The 19,473-nt window shown below is 35.8% G+C and overlaps 2 protein-coding genes across 3 annotated transcripts in view; both read left to right on the forward strand.

Annotated features, from left to right (window-relative positions):
- Window positions 1–203: 203 nt before the first annotated feature.
- On the forward strand, window positions 204–18,070 carry LOC105726784 (pancreatic alpha-amylase). Of its 2 annotated transcripts, none has more exons than XM_064371070.1 (11): window positions 204–517; window positions 9,184–9,397; window positions 9,743–9,889; window positions 11,060–11,257; window positions 11,705–11,935; window positions 12,613–12,746; window positions 13,539–13,661; window positions 13,756–13,855; window positions 16,127–16,245; window positions 16,357–16,482; window positions 17,843–18,070. In XM_064371070.1, the coding sequence occupies exons 2-11, from the start codon at window positions 9,230–9,232 to the stop codon at window positions 18,030–18,032; spliced, it is 1,536 nt and encodes a 511-aa protein (XP_064227140.1). In that variant the 5' UTR covers window positions 204–517; window positions 9,184–9,229; the 3' UTR covers window positions 18,033–18,070. The 2 variants fall into 2 exon arrangements, with proteins under 2 accessions (XP_064227140.1, XP_064227139.1); XM_064371069.1 differs by having other exon boundaries at window positions 206–676.
- The window catches only part of LOC105726773 (pancreatic alpha-amylase), a 28,079-nt gene continuing 20,455 nt past the window's right edge, over window positions 11,850–19,473 (forward strand). Inside the window, exon 1 of the mRNA XM_064371071.1 lies at window positions 11,850–11,935. The gene's annotated coding sequence lies outside the window, so the exon portion shown is untranslated. The remainder of the gene's footprint in view (window positions 11,936–19,473) is intronic.

A 19,473-nucleotide genomic window follows, 5' to 3' on the forward strand; every position in this document is an offset into this window, starting at 1 on the left:
CAACAATACTATCATCTTCATTTTCTAAATGAGGATCTAGTATGAAATTCATAGACTTTAATTTTTTTTCTAAGGTTCACATAGAAAAAATACAGTACATGGTGAAGCATGGAGTTAAATTTCTGATTTAGTGACTTCGTTTACAGTCCAGTCTCATTTAACTAATTTAACCCAGTCCTATGCCAATCTGGTCTTCAAGGTTATTTTATTGAGGAGGTTATTTTATCAGGTTATCGTATTTTTTAAGGTTATTTTATTCCCTATATATTGGTATAAATGGTTCAGGGAAAAAAAAATAGTAGAGATTGGGAGAAGATATTGTAGAAAAAGAAAGCAAACAAGGTATAGGGTAGTAAGAGGAGGCAGGGCAGTGTATTGAGCAGACGAGAGAAGACACTGATTTGCTTAGGAAACGAGTGTCGTGGCCAACCCGTTGTCATAGTGGAGTTCAGAGAAGACTGCTTTTGCAAATCTGACTTGGAGAACTGGAGCAGGACTGTAGTGCCACATATTGAAAGTAAGAGGTTACAGAAAATCTATATAATTCTAAATCCAGCAATTTTTTTTTCCAATTGAAGAAAAAGCAAAGCCAAAACTGTGAGATTTTTGTTATTTTATGATTGTAAAACACTGAACTATGGGTTTGGGAGATTGCTGATTGAAGGAAGCTCATGTGGTAAGTTATTTTAATGTTTTTTAAGTATCTTCTAAGTCCTCCCCCCGCACTTGTTTTTGTCTTGAAATAAGTGGTTTCTGTCACATGATTTGATACAGAGTTTCACAGTCTATTTTAGGTTTGTTGACAACTCATGTTTCAGTGTTGTGCAGTACAAAATGTACTGTTTATATTGAAAATGTGTCTTAGCCTTGGCTCAAAAGGTTTCTCTGATTTCAGAGATCTGGTAGACAAACTTAATTATCTGTGCATTCTTTTCTATAACCTTCACATGCAACTTATTCTAAGTTCAGGTTTATTTCCTTTGTTACTCTTTTCTGTTGGGGAAAGGACTGGTGGTTGAAGGTTGACTACTTTGAGAAAATTGTACATAATTCAGTGCAAAACTCAGAGGAATTAAGGCTTTTTATTTTTAGTAAGTGAAACCACTAACTTGATCAAGTTTATAAATGTGACATTAAAGTATTTCAGTTGTAATTTTTAATCATACTTAAATTGTTTATTGTGAAGATATTTATAAGGCATCTAGGCTAAGAAATACGAATGACGTTAATAGATAACTTGTCTTTAGGGGTCAATGTTAATTCGTTTGCCTGTTAAAAAACTATAGTATCTGGTACAAATGTGAAGCTACTTTGGATAGGCGGAAAGAACTTGCAAACAACTGATACTTAGTAGAAAGGAAGCTCTGGAAAGACAAGTTATTTGGAAGCTGCTACTTTCTGCTTAACATTTTAATAGAACTCTTTTATGTAAGTCATGGCTTTGGTGTGATTTAAATAGACTTTAAGCTAAAGGACTAAATTTATGGTACTTGATGTGTTAAGAGGAATACTGAGTCTACACTAGAGCCTTTTCCCTATAATGCCATTTATATTACGGATGTCAAATAAAATAAATACCTCATATGATATTGATTGAAAAAATACTTTAGAGAACCTCAGAAACTGGCTAATTTTGAGTTAATTATTGATACTGGATCTATTTTATTTTCTTTATATGAGCCCAGATAGAGAAGAGAGGATATGTTTTGACACTCCAAATATAGATACTCTGTAATAACTATTGCTTTGTTGTCAGGATATTACTAAATTCTTAAGGAGTTCCCAAGATACCTCATTTGGCAACTTATAGTAACCATTAGAGCTTTAGAGTGAAGGAAAGTTTATTCTTTGTAGAGCATTCCTGGAAAAACAAAATATGGGCAACAAAGCCATATGTTACTAATAACTGAATAGCTTCTCTTCTGTAAGGATAACTCTTTTAGGATAACTATTTCTGAAAGTAGACCTAACAACTATTTTAAATCCTTATTTTTGTTATTGTTTTTTATGTCAAAGATGCCAAGAATTGGTTTTGAAGATTTTTATTTCAGAAGACATAAATATATTTTAATTGTTTTAATGCCTCTCCTTTGGGGTATATAGCTCTTCAAATTGCTTGTTTGAGGTGAAAATTAAGATTACATGAGAAAGTATATGACAATGTTTGACCCTTAGCAGAAGCTTATTATATGTATGTTTAACTCTACCTATCCTGTAGTGCTAATGAAATTCCCTAACTCATGTCTGCAAATTATCCCTTATTTTACCAACATACCAAATGCATTGTGAAAAATGCTGATTTGTTATTGCAAGAGCAGAGTTCACTGATGTGGCATTGATGAAAAGTTTATTTCAAAACTAACGTGCATCTGCCAGAAATCCTAAGCCAGTAAACAAGAAGAATAGTGTGAGGAGAGGAAGGAAAAAATGTGGAAAAAAATTGCAAGTGGAAAATGTTTGTCATTTCTTTTCATCTCTGCCTATTCCTTTAGTGGAAATGAAAATACGTCTGAGAAGTAGAAGGTATTAGAAGTTGGCAGAGGTGGAACGGGTAACAGAATGGCCAGGTGTTAGTAGAGTGAAGGCAAGAAGACAGCGTGAGTTGATAGGATCTTTAATAGGACCAGTAGTAAAAATACCAATACAAAAATAACATCAAACATATTGAGATTTTACCATATCCATACTCTGGGATAACAACTTTATTTGCATTATTTGTTTAATCACAGTAACTTTATGAGGTAAATATTACTTTTTCTAGTTCATAGATACATATAGAGAGGTTATTTTTCAGGGTCACACAGGTGATAAATGGAAAAGTCAGGATGTAAACTATAGTTTGTCTTAACTCCTAAGGTCATGTTCTTAACCCTTATATTTTCGCATTTGGAACCTTGAGTCAAGCATAAAGTTCAAATGGTGCCCCTCTTCTGTAACTCTCAGCTCTTCACACCATCAGCCCTGTATCACTCACTAGCTAGTCAGTCTTCTATTTAGATTCTGATACTCACCCACATCCAGTTAGTCTCTTGCATTCCTTGCACATTTCCTTCCCTATTTGTTTTTAAAAATCTTCTCAGGTAATAAAACTCCCCTTCCTACTTTGAAGTCACCTCTTTAATTCTCTCCTTCCTACTCTGCATACCCCATCGTTTATATAGACTGGTGGCTTCACTCAACATCTTTTTTAGTATTTTGTCAGCCCTCAAGGATACAGCTCTCCAGGCCTGATAATTCAGCCGGTGTGCACCAGCCCGTGTATAGTAGCTGCTTAAGGATAGCATCTGTTCTGTTCACTGTCTGTGTTAAATCAGTTAAGTATTTTGTGCTCCATTTCTCAAATTGTCATTGCTTTGTTGAAAACTCCCAATTCTCTGCTTCTTTCTTCATATCTAATTTTTTATTGTTTTTGTATACCCATTGTTTTAAAAGTAGTACCTCTAACTCAGTATGTCCCCATATTAGCTCATTAGTTTCTGTAAACCAAATCTGCCTTTAGATTGCACTATGAGTCATAAAGACATTGCCATTCTAACATTCACCCAAACTTTAAATCACAGAGTCCCCTTTGACTCTTTATTTTCTCTATTCCCTTTTATCTGATTAACTGCTATCTTCTGTACAGTCTCCACCAAGCCTGTTGTATCTCCCCTCTATGTTTTAGATAAACATTTCCCCTTTATTCCAGGGATATATGTTCTGAGACCCCCAGCAGTGCCTGAAACCACAGATAGTACCAACCTCTATATAGTTGTCAGATTGGTTCCAGGACCTCCCATGGATACCTACAGATGCTCAACTGCCTTATATAAAATAGCGTAGTATTTGCATATAACCTATGCACATCTTCCTGTATACTTTAAATCATCTCTAGATTACTAGAGATGTAATATCTACTGCAATATAAATACTATGCAGATAGTTATATTGTATAGGGAATAATGACAGAAAAGTCTGTATGTTCAGTACAGATGCAACTATCCTTTAAAAATATGTTCTTCCATGGTTGGTTGAATCTGGTGATGTGGAACCCATGGATATGGAGGGCTGACCGTATGCACCATGTTTTTTTCCTGGCACATCACTCAACTATTGGTGAGTCAACTCAAATTGTTGGAACGACTAGGGACAACTAGACTTCAAGTGATCTTTCATCCCACTTATACTCACAGCACAATCTATGATCTGAGAGTTTCAAGAGATTAAACTCGCTTGTGCAAACCCCAATCAAACTTTGTTTGCATCTCGTTTGCTGATACCCCATTGGACAAAACAAATATCAAGCTAATTCCATAGTCTATGTAGAGAGAGACTCCATATAGGAACAGATACTGGGAAGTGCCATTCATTGGATGCCTTTTAGTATAACAATGTATCATACTTCCCTAATTTTCATTCTTACTGCTATAATCCTAGTTCAGATTTCCATCACTGCTCTGCTTACTAATGTTCCAGTCTCTCTGTTTTCTAGTCCATCTAATATAATTGAAAGTTTTAATTATACTTCCCTGTTTAAAACAACCAAAAACTTTCTGAAGAAAGTGTATTTTTTTCTTCTCCCTGATTTTGAGTGTCCCCAATATACCTTTCTTAATTTAACTGTCATGGCTCCCTCACACCTGACTTAGATTTCTAAAACACTGTATTGACTTCTTGCCAGTCTCTTTGCTCTCTTCTACATGTTTTTCTTACTTAAAAGCAATTTTGCAGATGTCAAACCCATTCTTCAAGTCAATTTTATCTTCCCTTACTCCCCTCTGTCAGAACTTTTCCTATCGATTAAATCCTGAAGCACTTTACTCATACCCTCTTAAAACTGTGTTCATGGCCGGGCACAGTGGCTCACTCCTGTGATCCCAGCACTTTGGGAGGCTGAGGTGGGCGGATCACGAGCTCAAGAGATCGAGACCATCCTGGCCAACATGGTGAAACCCCGTCTCTACTAAAAAATACAAAAATTAGCTGGGCGTAGTGGCACGCGCCTGTAGTCCCAGCTGCTTGGGAGGCTGAGGCAGGAGAATTGCTTGAACCCGGGAGGCGGAGGTTGCAGTGGGCCGAGATCGCACCACTGCACTCCAGCCTGGCACCTGGCGACAGAGCAAGGCTCTGCCTCAAAACAAAACAAAACAAAACAAAACTATGTTCATATCTTTCACTTTATTATTGTTTGTTTCTGTGTATGGACATATCCCTTTTCTAACTGAATATAACTTCTAGAACTACTCTACCTAATAGAAATACAATGGAAATCATATGTAATTTAACATTTTTTAGTAACTCCAAGAAACAAAAAGACACTAGAGAAATTAATGTTAATGGTAAATTTTATTTAGCCTAATTTATCACAATATGTTATTTCAACATGAAAACATCATAAAAATAATTTTTTTTACATTTTATTTTCAAACTATCCAGAGTGTGTTTTACACTTATTACCCATCTCTGTCCAAACTACATACATTTCAACTGATTAGTATCCAATTGTTTCTAATGGCTACCACATCACGACTCTAGAATTCTAGGAGAAACATTAGTGTAGTGCAGAGAATGTTGACTTCTAATCAGACCTATTATCAAATTCTGCCTTTGTCACTTGCCATATGAGCCTGGACAATTTACTCAGTTTCTTTGGGCCTTAGTTCCTTCTTGTGTATAACATTTTTGCTAGTATTAGAGTCTAGTATTGCACAGTTTCTAATATTGTGTTCATTGATTTTTAGAAAATCAATAAGGACATAACCCACATTATGCCAATGTTTTGCACAATACCTGGAACCTAGAGTTTTCATGTTACGGCCATTTATTGAGCACATAAGACAATGTCAGTCATTTTACTGAGATTTGGAAATATTGGATATAAAGTCTACCTTAAAGAAGCTTGGTCCAGAATGGTAGACAAGTACATTCTTAATTGTTTATAATATATTTACAATAGAAGTCAAATATAGCTTAATGTCCTATAAGTTAAAAAGCTGTTGTACAGCAGAGGAGCTAACTATGCTTGGCAATATAAGGGTAAGCTTCATAAAGTGGAACTTCTAGTTTTGCAATGAATAGAGTTCACAGGATTGACTGGGGGAAGGACCAAAGGGCAGCATAGGATCGATACTGAAATAGTTAAGATCCACATCTCTCTTGATACCCTTCACAAAAGCTGGTACTTCCTCATTTTTTCTCATGTTAAAAAATGGTATCACCATCAAATACCTACATCTTTAATATTTTCTCCTCATCATTCAGCTCTAATCTATTCATAGATCTACTGCGTGTTTACTTCTGAAATATATCTTGTCTATGCCCTAGTCCAAGCCACTCACCTCTTTCCTGGACCACTATAAAAGTCTTATTTTATTATTATACTTTAAGTTCTGGGGTACATGTGCAGATCGTGCAGGTTTGTTACATAGGTATACACATGCCATGGTGGTGGTTTGCTGCATTCATCACCCCATCATTTACGTTAGGTATTTCTCCTAATACTATCATGGCAAAACTAGAAGTTCCTCATATTTTATATGCAATGTCACACCTCCATGACTTTCCTAAGTGGTTTCCTTCCCCATATCATCCCCTTCCACATCCCACTTACTGTGGAAGCAACTACTTTTCCTTCCACATTAAGTTAAAGCCACGTTATGAAGCTTACCCTTATATTTCCAAGCATAGTTAGCTCCACGCAGCTGCTGTGTAAACTTCCAAGCAGCTTTGTTTACATAGGCAATGTTGAAACTGCCTACAGAGCCTCCGCAATGGTGGACGCCCCTCTCCCCACCAAGCTCCAATGTCCCAAGTCCAGCTCAGGCTGCCGTGCTGGCTGTGAGAGTTCCAAGCCAGCCAGTGGATTTTAGCTTGGCATTGTAGGCACCAGAGGGAGTTTCCTGGTCTGTGGGTTGTGTAGACAGTGGGAAAAGCACAGTATCTGAGCTGGAAAGCCGAAAAAGTCCCCGGTGGCTTTTCTTGGCTGGGAGAATGAGTTCTCCAGCCGCTTGCACCTCAGGGGTGAGGCAGTGCCCCACCCTGCTTTAGCTTGCCCACCTTGGACTATTCCCGCGGTAAGCAGTCCCAATGAGATGAACCTGGTACCTCAGTTGGAAATGCAGCAATCACTCATCTTCTGGTTTGCTCTCACTGAGATCTGCAGACTGCAGCTGTTCCTATTCGGCCATCTTGGTGGAAGTCCTATAAAGTCTTCTAACATCTACTTCTTTCCACTCTTACCCTGCTATAGTCTGGTTTCTTCCCAGAGGCAAGGGTGATTTTTTTTTTTAACTCTATTAGCCTTTCAGTTCCCCTTCTTACAGACTTAACAGCTGTCTCTTTGTTCATGTTCTACAAAGTTCTACATGATCTGGCCTACCTCTCTGACCTCATCTCATTTTATCCCATACTTTATCACATGTGCTCTAGCTACACTGACTTTTTTTTTTTAACGTGTCTTATCTATTAACCTTTTCTTTTCTTGGGACATTACTCTTGCTCTTTCCTCTATCTAAATTGCTCTTTCTCTGATCTCTAAATGACTGGACACTTCCAATCCTTCATATCACATCATGAAGTCACTCTTTTAAGGGGTCTCTTCCATTACTATCCAGTCTACAATACCTGACAGCAACATCATTCTCTATTTTATTATTTCATACTAGTTTTTATTACTATGTGAAATTATTTTTATCATCACTGTTAGTACTGTTGCTATTACTGTTATTTACTAGTAAATTTTCTTTTCTTTCCACTAGAATGTAAGATCTCTGAGAACAGGAAACTGTCTTTTTCATTGTCTCCTGAACATCACCTACAGTGCTTGGCAAAAAGCAGACACACACTTAACACTTGTTGAATGAATGGATGAAGTTTTTACCACCTATACTATTACTACTCTTTCATAGCATTTCACTAACATTACATTAAGAAGGAAAGATATGCAAATTTATTTATTTAGTGTCTTATCAGGTACAAGAAATATTTGCCTACAGGGAGAAAACCACCACCACCACAAATCCTAATACTGTATGCACTATATTAAGCACATGGCTTGATGGAGGGGAAAACAGTTAGTTTCTCCAATTCATGGTCTTTCAGATATTAAATATTTTTTTAAATCTTAATGCAGAAATGTAAATAACCAATATTTGAATTAAGGATGAGAAACAGAGCTGATTTTTAAAGTGGAAATATTACATAATATTTCTGTTTGAGATGGAAACATGACAAACGTTTGAAAATAGTTAAAGCAATATTTTGAGAATTCAGTTGGCTACAATTCTATTAGTGAAGGATATCAAAAATGAAATACTGTCCTTATTTATGTGTTATTTAATTAGGATATATATATATACACACACATATATATAAGGACTATATATATTTACTGTATTATATATATGGACTGTATATATATACTGTAGTATATATATGTATTAGTTTGTTCTCATGCTGCTATAAAGAAGTGACCAACACTGGGTAATATATAAAGGAAAAAGATTCAATCAACTCACAGTTCCGCATGGCTGGGGAAACCTCAGGAAACTTGGTGGAAGGGGAAGCAAACACATCCTTCTTTACTTGATGGCAGGAAGGAGACATTCTGACCAAAAACTCAAAAAGCCCCTTATACAACCATCAGATCTTGTGGGAACTCACTCGCTATCATGAAAACTGCATCATGGGATAACTGCCCCCGTGATTCAATTTCCGTTACCTTCCACCAGGTCCCTTCCACAACACATCGGGATTATGGGAACTATATTCAACATGAGTTTTGGGTGGGGACACAGTCAAACACCCCCTCCACCACGCACACACACGAATCTATCTATCTATCTATCTATCTATCTATCTATCTACACACACACATAAATAAGGACTGTATAGATATGCGTGTGTGTATATATATATGCAGTCTTTATGTGTGTAAATATATACACTGTCCTTATGTATGTGCTATATGTATGTGTGTGTGTGTGTGTGTGTATACACACTGCCAGAGGTTTGTAAAGGTTAATATTTTATCAATAACAAAAAATTAATTTCTAAAGGTCATTTAGATTATTTCCATGAGAGACTTTTTAATGTTCTTCACCTGTTAAGATTTTTATTGGTAATCCTTTTCAGATTATGAATAAACAGTTTTCCTTAAGTATTTATACATGCTACTATTTACTTTGTAAAATGTGCTTCTTACAGGAATATAAATAGTTTCTGGAAAGGACACTGACAACTTCAAGGCAAAATGAAGTTCTTTCTGTTGCTCTTATCCATCGGGTTGTGCTGGGCTCAGTATTCCCCAAATACACAAGAAGGACGGACATCTATTGTTCATCTGTTTGAATGGCGATGGGTTGATATTGCTCTTGAATGTGAGCGATACTTAGCTCCCAGAGGATTTGGAGGGGTTCAGGTGGGTATTATTCCTATTATAAATTGCAGAATTTGCTGTGTTATATTAAGTAGTGTTCTGATCTTATCTGTGAAGCTGCGGCAACATTGTACTTCACATGTAAGTATTCTAAGTAAAACAGTTTTCTGAGGAAAAAACAATATAGTATTATTGACAACTTTATATTTTCTTTCTGAAACATTCTTTCTCCAACAAGAATCCTCTAATTTGCTGTTAATATTTTCAAGAGGCAGTTGCATATACAAAGACTCAAGAATATTTTTATATTATTGATTAGTTCCAAGAACATTCAATGATATAATGTAAGACACAATTTGGCACTTATAAAGACTGTTTAATTTGTAGATCTCTCCACCAAATGAAAATCTTGTAGTTCACAACCCTTCAAGACCTTGGTGGGAAAGATACCAACCAATTAGCTACAAATTATGCACAAGATCTGGAAATGAAGATGAATTTAGAGACATGGTGACTAGATGTAACAATGTTGGGGTAAGTGAATTCTAGTTTCTTTCAAAAATAGCATATGGGAAAATGATTTCTCTCGCCTGTTTCTTGCTCCTTTGGAGCAGAAAGTTTTCCATATTTTCAATTTTTTATTTTACTTGATACTTTGTAACTCAAAATTAACTTTTGCCTTATGTTCAACTTTTGTATTTGTGTATGTGCTGTCTGTCTACTAAAGAGTTAAGTTAAAGTTTACAGCAGAATTTTTACTTATAAAGCCAAATATCAAATTTCAACCATTATAGCTCTCCATATTTGTTGGAAATACTTTTCTGGTTAGTAATTAAAAATTCCAGTTACAATTTTGCTATCATTTTTAGATGACTTATGTCTCTATCCATAATTCTTGGGTTTTTCATGATGAATAGCTAGCTTCTCTATTTAGTGAGGAGCATAACTGGAGACTACTATCTACCTTATTTGTCTTCAAATGCTAAGTACAGGGTACAGGCTTTCCCATTTTGTTGGTTACAGGTTCACTCTAATGATAGTTTCTTTTGCTGTGCAGAAGCTCTTAAGTTTAATTAGATCCCATTTGTCTATTTTGGCTTTTGTTGCCATTGCTTTTGGTGTTTCAGTCATGAAGTTCTTGCCTATGCCTATGTCCTGAATGGTATTGCCTAGGTTTTCTTCTAGGGTTTTTATGGTGCTACGTCTTAGGTTTAAATCTTTAATCCATGTGGAGTTAATTTTTGTATAAGGTGTAAGGAAGGGGCCCAGTTTAACAATCCTGCACGATCTGCGCATGTACCCCAGAACAGAAAGTATAATTTAAAAAAAGAGATAAAGAGTGAGACAGAGAGTACAGGCTTTCTCCTGGTGACCAACTGAAGTTTCCAAAACAGTAACCTTTCCAGTCGCAACTGAGTTTTGTCTCCCTGAAATGGGCTTTTTGTGTTTCCTCCTATTGATGGTAGTTTCTGGATCTCTCAATTTATCATTCCTATAAATATTTGCCCAGTGTCTAGATTGGATGTAGGTATTTAGTTCATATTACTTTCCTTTCACATTTGACTTTTGGTCTTGTAGGGAAATAGTTATAAGATATAAGGACATATTTTGGAGTTTTATTAACACACTATAAACTTTAATCAAAAATGCTTTAAATTTCTACCTCTCTCTAAGTCACACTGAAGGAGAAACTTTGTTTTCCAGGTTCGTATTTATGTGGATGCTGTAATTAATCATATGTGTGGTAGTGGTGCGGGTTCAGGAACAAGCAGTACTTGTGGAAGTTACTTCAATGCTGGAAATAGGGATTTTCCAGCAGTCCCATATTCTGGATGGGATTTTAATGATGGTAAATGTCAAACTGGAAGTGGAGAGATTGAGAACTACAATGATGCTAATCAGGTAATTTTTTTAAGATAGTGATCTGATTAAGAGTGATATATGCCTTTTATTATAGACATGCAGCTAATTGAACTCCCTTTTAAATACTATTATAGATCTCTTAGGGACACAGGTTAACAGAGTTGACTACTTTAAGAGACTCAAATCCATGCTTTCAAAATGTTAACTATCGATTCAAGATTGTTTACTCAATACACATTTGCCCACCTTTAAAAAGCTCCCAATCAGTTAAAAAGCTCATCGACTTTATTTCCTAAATTCTCTGTTTTCTGCTAGATAATATTTCAAAGATACATCCACAGTAAGATGTCAACGTTCTCAGTGCCCAGTGCAAAGAAGTCACTGCAGAATATCTATTGATGGATAACTGAATCAATGAATAATCAAATGTATTCTCAGGTGAAAATGATGTTTTGTGAATCAATGACAACATTTTTATCTCAACAGGTCAGAGATTGTCGTCTGGTTGGTCTTCTGGATCTTGCACTGGAGAAAGATTATGTGCGTTCCGAGATTGCTGAATATTTGAACCGTCTCATTGACATTGGTGTTGCTGGCTTCAGACTTGATGCTTCCAAGCACATGTGGCCTGGAGACATAAAGGCAGTTTTGGATAAACTGCATAATCTAAACACTAACTGGTTCCCTGAAGGAAGTAAACCTTTCATTTACCAAGAGGTACATCAATACATATATGCATAAAAATGTCATCTTATTCATTAGAAAAACAATGGCAGAATCCCTTAAAAATGCAATTTATGTAGCTTAAGGACTGAGTCATTTATATAAAACAGTGTTCTCTAACCTCTTCTTCAGATACAGCATATCTAATTATCACAACAGGTTTTATGGAGGTACACAGAATGTAGGAGAATGATAATAGTTATGTCTTGATTTTCTTTGGAAAATGAAAAGAGTTAATATTTATCAAAAATGTCAGTCAGATAGTAAATGTTGTGTTAGTGTGAGCTGTTCCTATGATTATCATTGATGTACAAGACTAAAAATTAGGTAACTATTCTCACAGGACAACAGGTAACCTTGACATCATGTTTCTTTCAATATTGTAGTGCATACTTCATCAAAAAATAAAGAATAAAAGAATATTACCTGTTGAGATTAAGAATAAGAAAACCATTGTGAGCATTTCATTTCACAAATAGGACTGGGCGTGGTGGCTGCTGCTTTCAGTCTCAGCACTTGGGGAAGCTGTGGAAGGAGGATTGCTTGAGGCCAGAAAAAAAAAAAGAAAAAACAAGACCAAAACTAATAATAAGTAGTATATAATATTAACATATCAGTTAAAATACTTAAAGTCCTTATGAAAATTGTTATTTTTCCTAAATTTCTACTAGGTAATTGATCTGGGTGGTGAGCCAATTACAAGCAGTCAGTACTTTGGAAATGGCCGGGTGACAGAATTCAAGTATGGTGCAAAACTCGGCACAGTTATTCGCAAGTGGGATGGAGAGAAGATGTGTTACTTAAAGTAAATAAGTACAACTTTTCCCCTGAATTATTGCATAGATGTATTAGTCATAGTACCCCAGTGTGAGTTATTTTCTGGAAGTTTCTTATTCAGACAACTATCAAGGAGTCAGTTTTTAATGATAAGTGTTCGAGTGCCCTGAACCCTAATCAATCATCTGTTGTATTTAGAGTGTCTGTCTTAAGACAGTATGCCTAAGAACCCTAAACGATCCCTGGGGATTTTCCTAAGTATGAGATGAATATACTAGATTTGACTGATGTTTGCGTATGATCTTTTAAAGCCAGGTTATCATTAAAGTGATCCCATCATTTGTAAAGTATGTACAATGTGTCTATACTGTAGAACTTCCATATATTAACTAATTTAAAGTATTCAAATATATTATAGCAATATAGTATTGAAGCCTTATTTTAATCTAGTTTGACATTCTTTATAATGTGATATGGATATTGATCCTTCTGGAGTGCCTCTAAATTAGAATATGCTGAAACCTCCAAAAGGACATTTTTTAACAACAAAAATCTTATATCTGTAATATGAATAGAACTCAAGAATTACATACATGTATATACAAATATGGGCTGTACATGTAGGTTACTCACGTGTGTTTGTGTATGGTGTGTGTGCACATATACGTGTGTGTGTGTGTATATATATGTATCTGACAGAATAACCATTTACTTAGAGAGTTTAATCTTCAGATGCCATGTAGAAAGAGATGCACGGTCAAGTTATTCTAAATCTATTGTGAAATAATACATAACTGCATATATTATTTTTCAAAAATAGGAACTGGGGAGAAGGTTGGGGTTTCATGCCTTCTGACAGAGCACTTGTCTTTGTGGATAACCATGACAATCAACGAGGACATGGGGCCGGAGGAGCTTCTATTCTTACCTTCTGGGACGCTAGGTAGAAAACAAAGTGCTCTATTTTTTAAATACATCTTTTAATGATGGTCAGAATATTCTGTGATTCTATGGTAATGTAATTATGTAACTTTCAGGCTGTATAAAATGGCAGTTGGATTTATGCTGGCTCATCCTTATGGATTTACACGAGTGATGTCAAGCTACCGTTGGGCAAGATACTTTGAAAATGGACAAGTAAGTTTTGGAGTTATTCAAAATATCATGATTTCAAGAAAAAGGAGGAAATTTTGTTCTAACTTAACGTGACCACTATTAATTCTATATATATTCAAGAAATATTTATTAAGTGTAAACCTGATACAGGGCTCTGATTTTAGTAATGCCAATTATATTAAAATAGCAAAATGTATGTTCTTTGTTATCAAAGAGTATGCAACCTGTCTAAGAAATATGACAAACATCCTCCTAGCCTGCAGAAAAAAAAAACACTTAAAAATAAGAGCAAGATACAGGGAATAAAATATGGACTTGCAACACGTACCTCCCTTGGGGTTGATATGAGGATGATACATGTCAACACTTCTAGAGAATTTAAAACATCATCTGCCCTGAGTTTGAACAATATAAATATTTGTTAAATACTTTTTAAAAAGTTATCTGGAATACAAACCAATGATTCAGTTGAGCTGAGTTAAATAGGGAAAGTATCTTATAAGAGTAAGGAAATTATATGTACTAAAGAATAGAAAGTTATGGAGTATTCCAAGAAAGGTAAGAATGAGAAAAATATTTGGGAATATGGTAAACACATTAATCTGATGAGTAGTTTCAGAAAGGAACAGAGAAATAAGAGTGTAGGCTGGGCGCGGTGGCTCAAGCCTGTAATCCCAGCACTTTGGGAGGCCGAGGCGGGTGGATCACGAGGTCAAGAGATCGAGACCATCCTGGTCAACATGGTGAAACCCCGTCTCTACTAATACAAAAAATTAGCTGGGCACGGTGGCGCGTGCCTGTAATCCCAGCTACTCAGGAGGCTGAGGCAGGAGAATTGCCTGAACCCAGGAGGCGGAGATTGCGGTGAGCCGAGATCGCGCCATTGCACTCCAGCCTGGGTATCAAGAGCGAAACTCCGTCTCAAAAAAAAAAAAAAAAAAAAAGAGTGTAAAGATATCTGGAAATCTAGTAGAAGGTTTTCTTTGAAACTAAAGGGTTCAGAAACAGTGACATACAGAAATTTCACACTTAAAGCAGAAATTCCTCACTCCTCTGAGGCACACAGTTATCTCTCTTGCTTCTTCTAGATGCCTTTCAGTTTGAGAAGTCCACTACTTTGTATAGCAACTCATTCTATTGTTAAACAGCTTTAATATTTAGAAGATGTACCTTTATATTGAGCCAACTTCTTATGATTTCTATTAATTGGTCTTATTTCCGATGTTAGGATTCAGAGACTACTATAACATTTTCACTTTGCCAGGACATGCTAAAAATTTTTGCATGCTAAAAATTCTTAGTTTTGTTTGTTTTTCACCATATGACATGATTCCAAGGTCAACACTGATACCCTTCCTAGGGTTATTCTGTTTTTTTTTTTAATTAATATTTTTAGCAGTGCCATTCAGAAAAAATATTAAAAATCTTGCCTATTTTATTTAAAATATTTGGAAGTATTGTTTTGTACATTTATCTAAAAAGAAGTATAAAGGACTATAAAATTTATTTAGCACATGTCATATTCAAGGCATTTTCACATACGTTGTTTAATTTTTATAGCAGAAAAGCAATATTCCCATTTCACAAATGAGGAAACCAAGACACAGAGAAATTGTGTATATTGACTAAGTTTTCTTAACTACTAGTAATGGAGCCTATGTTTTAATACTAGTGTTTCTGATACTAATACCTGCCCCATTTCAATGACATCACATGGCTTACCATGATGTTAAGAAACCCTTGCAGGTCAGGTGCAGTGGCTTTTACCTGTAATCCCAGCACTTTGAGAGGCCAGGCGAGAACATCAGCTGATCTGAGGAGTTCAAGACAAACTAGGCAAGCTAGCAAGACTTCATCTCTACTGAAAAAAAAAAAAAAAAAAACTAGCTGCCTGTGGTTGTGGCACACCAACACTCCCAGCTACTCGGGAGGCCAAGATGGGAGGGTCGCTTGAGCCTGGGAGATCAAGGCTGCAGTGAGCTGTCATTGTGCCACCTTTCTCCAGCCTGGGAGACAGAGCAAAGAGGCCTTTGCAGTTCTTTGAAATGAAAAGGAGAGGATAATAACGTGCTACCTTTGCTTGAAATATAGCAACAGAGAACCAGAGGATAGAGAGATGATGAAGACCCAGTAGAGGGCTGTAAAAATTAATGGAGGCATTGGATTCTAGAGCAAGTCACTGACTACAGAGACACAAATAGCAGGATAAATTGCATTTGGTGTGAAGGAGAAGAAAGAGGCAAATACATTTATGTACAAATTTGGCTTTCCCCTCCCCCCTCATCAATTAAGGATGTTAATGATTGGATTGGGCCACCAAATAATAATGGAGAAATTAAAGAAGTTACTATTAATCCAGACACTACTTGTGGCAATGACTGGGTCTGTGAACATCGTTGGCGCCAAATAAGGTGAGAATATTTATTTAGACATCTCCTCTACTAGTAAACTTTCTTTAACGTTTTATTGAGAACAGTTGAAGTTTAAGAATGTGAATGTTTTATATGTTACTGTGTTTTTAGGAACATGGTTATGTTCCGCAATGTAGTGGATGGCCAGGCTTTCACAAACTGGTGGGACAATGACAGCAACCAAGTGGCTTTTGGGAGAGGAAACAGAGGATTCATTGTTTTCAACAATGATGACTGGTAAGTAAATATCAATTAAAAATAAGGTTTTTTTAAAAAAATAAAAATAAGGTTTTGTACCAGCATGTTCTTGGTTTATTCTTTTTTTCTGTTCATTTCCTTTTATTATATCTGAAAAGTCATTTAGTCAGTGGAGCAAGAAGACAGAGAGATAAAAAATGGGCGGAATTCAAAGGACGATGGCTCTTACTTCTTTGTTCTCGTATTTTCATAGGGGCTTTCTGTTGTAAGCAGAATCCTTTCTGTGCACCCTCGCAGTATCTTATGCATATACAGAATGCACACATATATGCTCACCTACACGTGCCACAAAATACACAAAGTAGTTAATATACAGATTGTGAAATCATTAAAAGAACATGTCTTGTAGTCCTGCTTTTTTAATCATGGAAAAATGCTGCCTCCATACTGAAATGTCTTTATTTCTAGCTCTTTTCCTCAAGGACTACTCTACTGAATTTTGTGGTGTATTTTATTCACTTCTCTATCTCCTTGTGACAAATAATATTTTTAAAGCATATGTATGAACAATATGTATCTGTGGTTAATGATTTGCCTCAGGAGATTTGGGTTTTAGTTCTGAAACTTCTCATTGTAGACCTTTCATCTGTGATGCTTATATCTTTTGCCTGTAGGATAAATGATTCTCTAACCTATAGCTCAGAACACCTCCTTGAAAGCAGTTGAAATGTCTCTGTCAAAGGCCAACTGGTACTCATACTTAGCCCATTCTAGTCTAAATTACATTTCACTGTAGAAAGATACATACATACATAAATATGTAAGTCAAGTCGATCTCTTTCTTGCCAAAAAGACCCGTGTCTAGTTCTTTAATTTCTTTCCTTTGTGGATGAAAATACAAAAAGAAATTTATGTGAAAAAGCTTTATATTTCAAACTATCACTTCTTCATAGATATGCTAGGTTGTTTGTATGTACACCCCAAATTCTTTGTAACCTCATGGGAAAGAACGAGATAAAAAAAGAAATACCCTTTACGTTTTTAAAAGTAATCGTATTAAGTTCAGTTGAGCACAAATTTGATTTACCAAGGTAGCACTATTATCAAAGTGTGACCATTCCTGCCAATCTTCACTGATATTCTTCAACTTTGATATTTTGGCAATACTTTCCCTACTGACCAGGGAATTGCTAGGTATTCTGTACGGTTACTTCTGGTCCTGGGAAAGCTATTTGCATCTAAGCATATTGCCTAGAGAGGCATATGGGTTTTCTTCTTAATGAAACCTTGACTGCCTAGAGTTCTACAGCATAAAATTATGCTGTTTATTCGTGTTAGAGACAGTCTGCATTCTTGCTTTTTGTTGTATTGAAGTTAAATCTTAAATTTTGTTTTACAGGTCACTTTCTTTATCTTTGCAAACTGGTCTTCCTGCTGGCACATACTGTGATGTCATTTCTGGAGATAAAATTAATGGCGATTGTACAGGCATTAAAATCTACGTTTCTGATGATGGGAAGGCTCATTTTTCTATTAGTAACACTGCTGAAGATCCATTTATTGCAATTCATGTTGAATCTAAATTATAAAACTTAAATTAAAAGTACATATGCAAAACATTAGCAAAGTGTGTTTCTTTTCTTACATTTACAATACTTCTTATATTTCATTGATTTTTGATAAAACGTGCACTAAGTAATCAACTTGAAAAACTCAGAAAAAACTCAGAACAGTAAGAATAGTATTAAAAATCCCATGTAATTATTAAATAATTATGATTAAAATCAACCTGTCGTTATTCTTTGGAAGACTAACTTTAACCTATTTGTCAAAGGAGTTTCTATGAACTCATAGAAGCATTTCAACCAATATGTTTGTTGTCATTAGCCTCATTTTCCCAGCTATAGACCTCTAATTTCTGTCATTCTGTAATTCGTCCAGAGTGTTTTTATCCGTTAGTTAGAGATAGCTGGTATAATGTTGATTTCCATCCAAAGCTGGCCCTGTTGTATGCTTTTTATAGTATGCAAGTACTTTTGCTGTTAATAAGATTAAACAAATAGAAGAAACCTAAATTTTACAGTCTACAGTTCTTACTTCTATTGAGCTCACTGGAATCTTCCCCTACTTTCTCTATATTCTTTCTTCTTTTCATTTTTTTCTAATAGCTTTGACTTGGTGTTTATGACTTTTTGTTCTTTTTCTTATTCTACAATAGGAATGTTTACTTAGGACTGTCATGACACCATGCTGTCTGGGTTTTCTTCTCAATACTCTATTCATTCTCCTTCATCTTGACATTAAATATGGAATTCATTAGGGGCCTCATATAGGTTTCTTTATAACTCTCACTTGTTTTTTAATGTTTAAATGAGGACATAGAGGCCATAACTCAGAAGTGTCTCTTCTTTTGACCTATAAATATATCTGTCCCTGCCACAAAGCAGATTCACTGTGCATTGGTACCACTTCAGCTCACTCATCTTGGGCTACAATTTCTACTACTTGCATAAGTCCGGTGAGAGAGAACATACACACAAAAAGTTACACGAAGCAGGTTTATTGCTTACAGATAGGCATCAAGAGACACAGAAACCTGGGATTCATGAGGAGCCAGCCTCCCAAGACTCAGACAATTTTCCTAGAGCGGGTGCAGTCTCATTTGCATGTGCCCTATTTGTACCTCATCTAAGGGACCCCGAAAGAAGCCCGCCCCCTGTTTTATAACCTGGGCATCAAGTGATACACTGGGCTAAAGCACTGAAGGAAATGCTGTTCTAAGAGACAAAGTAACAGAGTCTGAGCCTTATCGCAGGATGCTGCATTCCCAGCTCATTCTACAACTATTCTTGAGAACCGTAAGTGAGAGAAGGCAAAGAACTGGGTTGGCCCAAGGCCACTTGGAGAGCTGTCCTGCATTTTCCCTTAGCATTTTCCTTTTTTTCTCCTCCTACAATGAAGAAAGTACACCTCATTCTAAGAAAGGCCATTTTTCTCTCCTTATGTTAATGATAACACTCCATTTTTATC

Source organism: Aotus nancymaae, unplaced genomic scaffold (genome assembly GCF_030222135.1).
Source record: "Aotus nancymaae isolate 86718 unplaced genomic scaffold, 86718_ANA_hifiasm-v0.15.2.pri h1tg000117l, whole genome shotgun sequence".
Lineage (NCBI taxonomy): Eukaryota > Metazoa > Chordata > Mammalia > Primates > Aotidae > Aotus > Aotus nancymaae.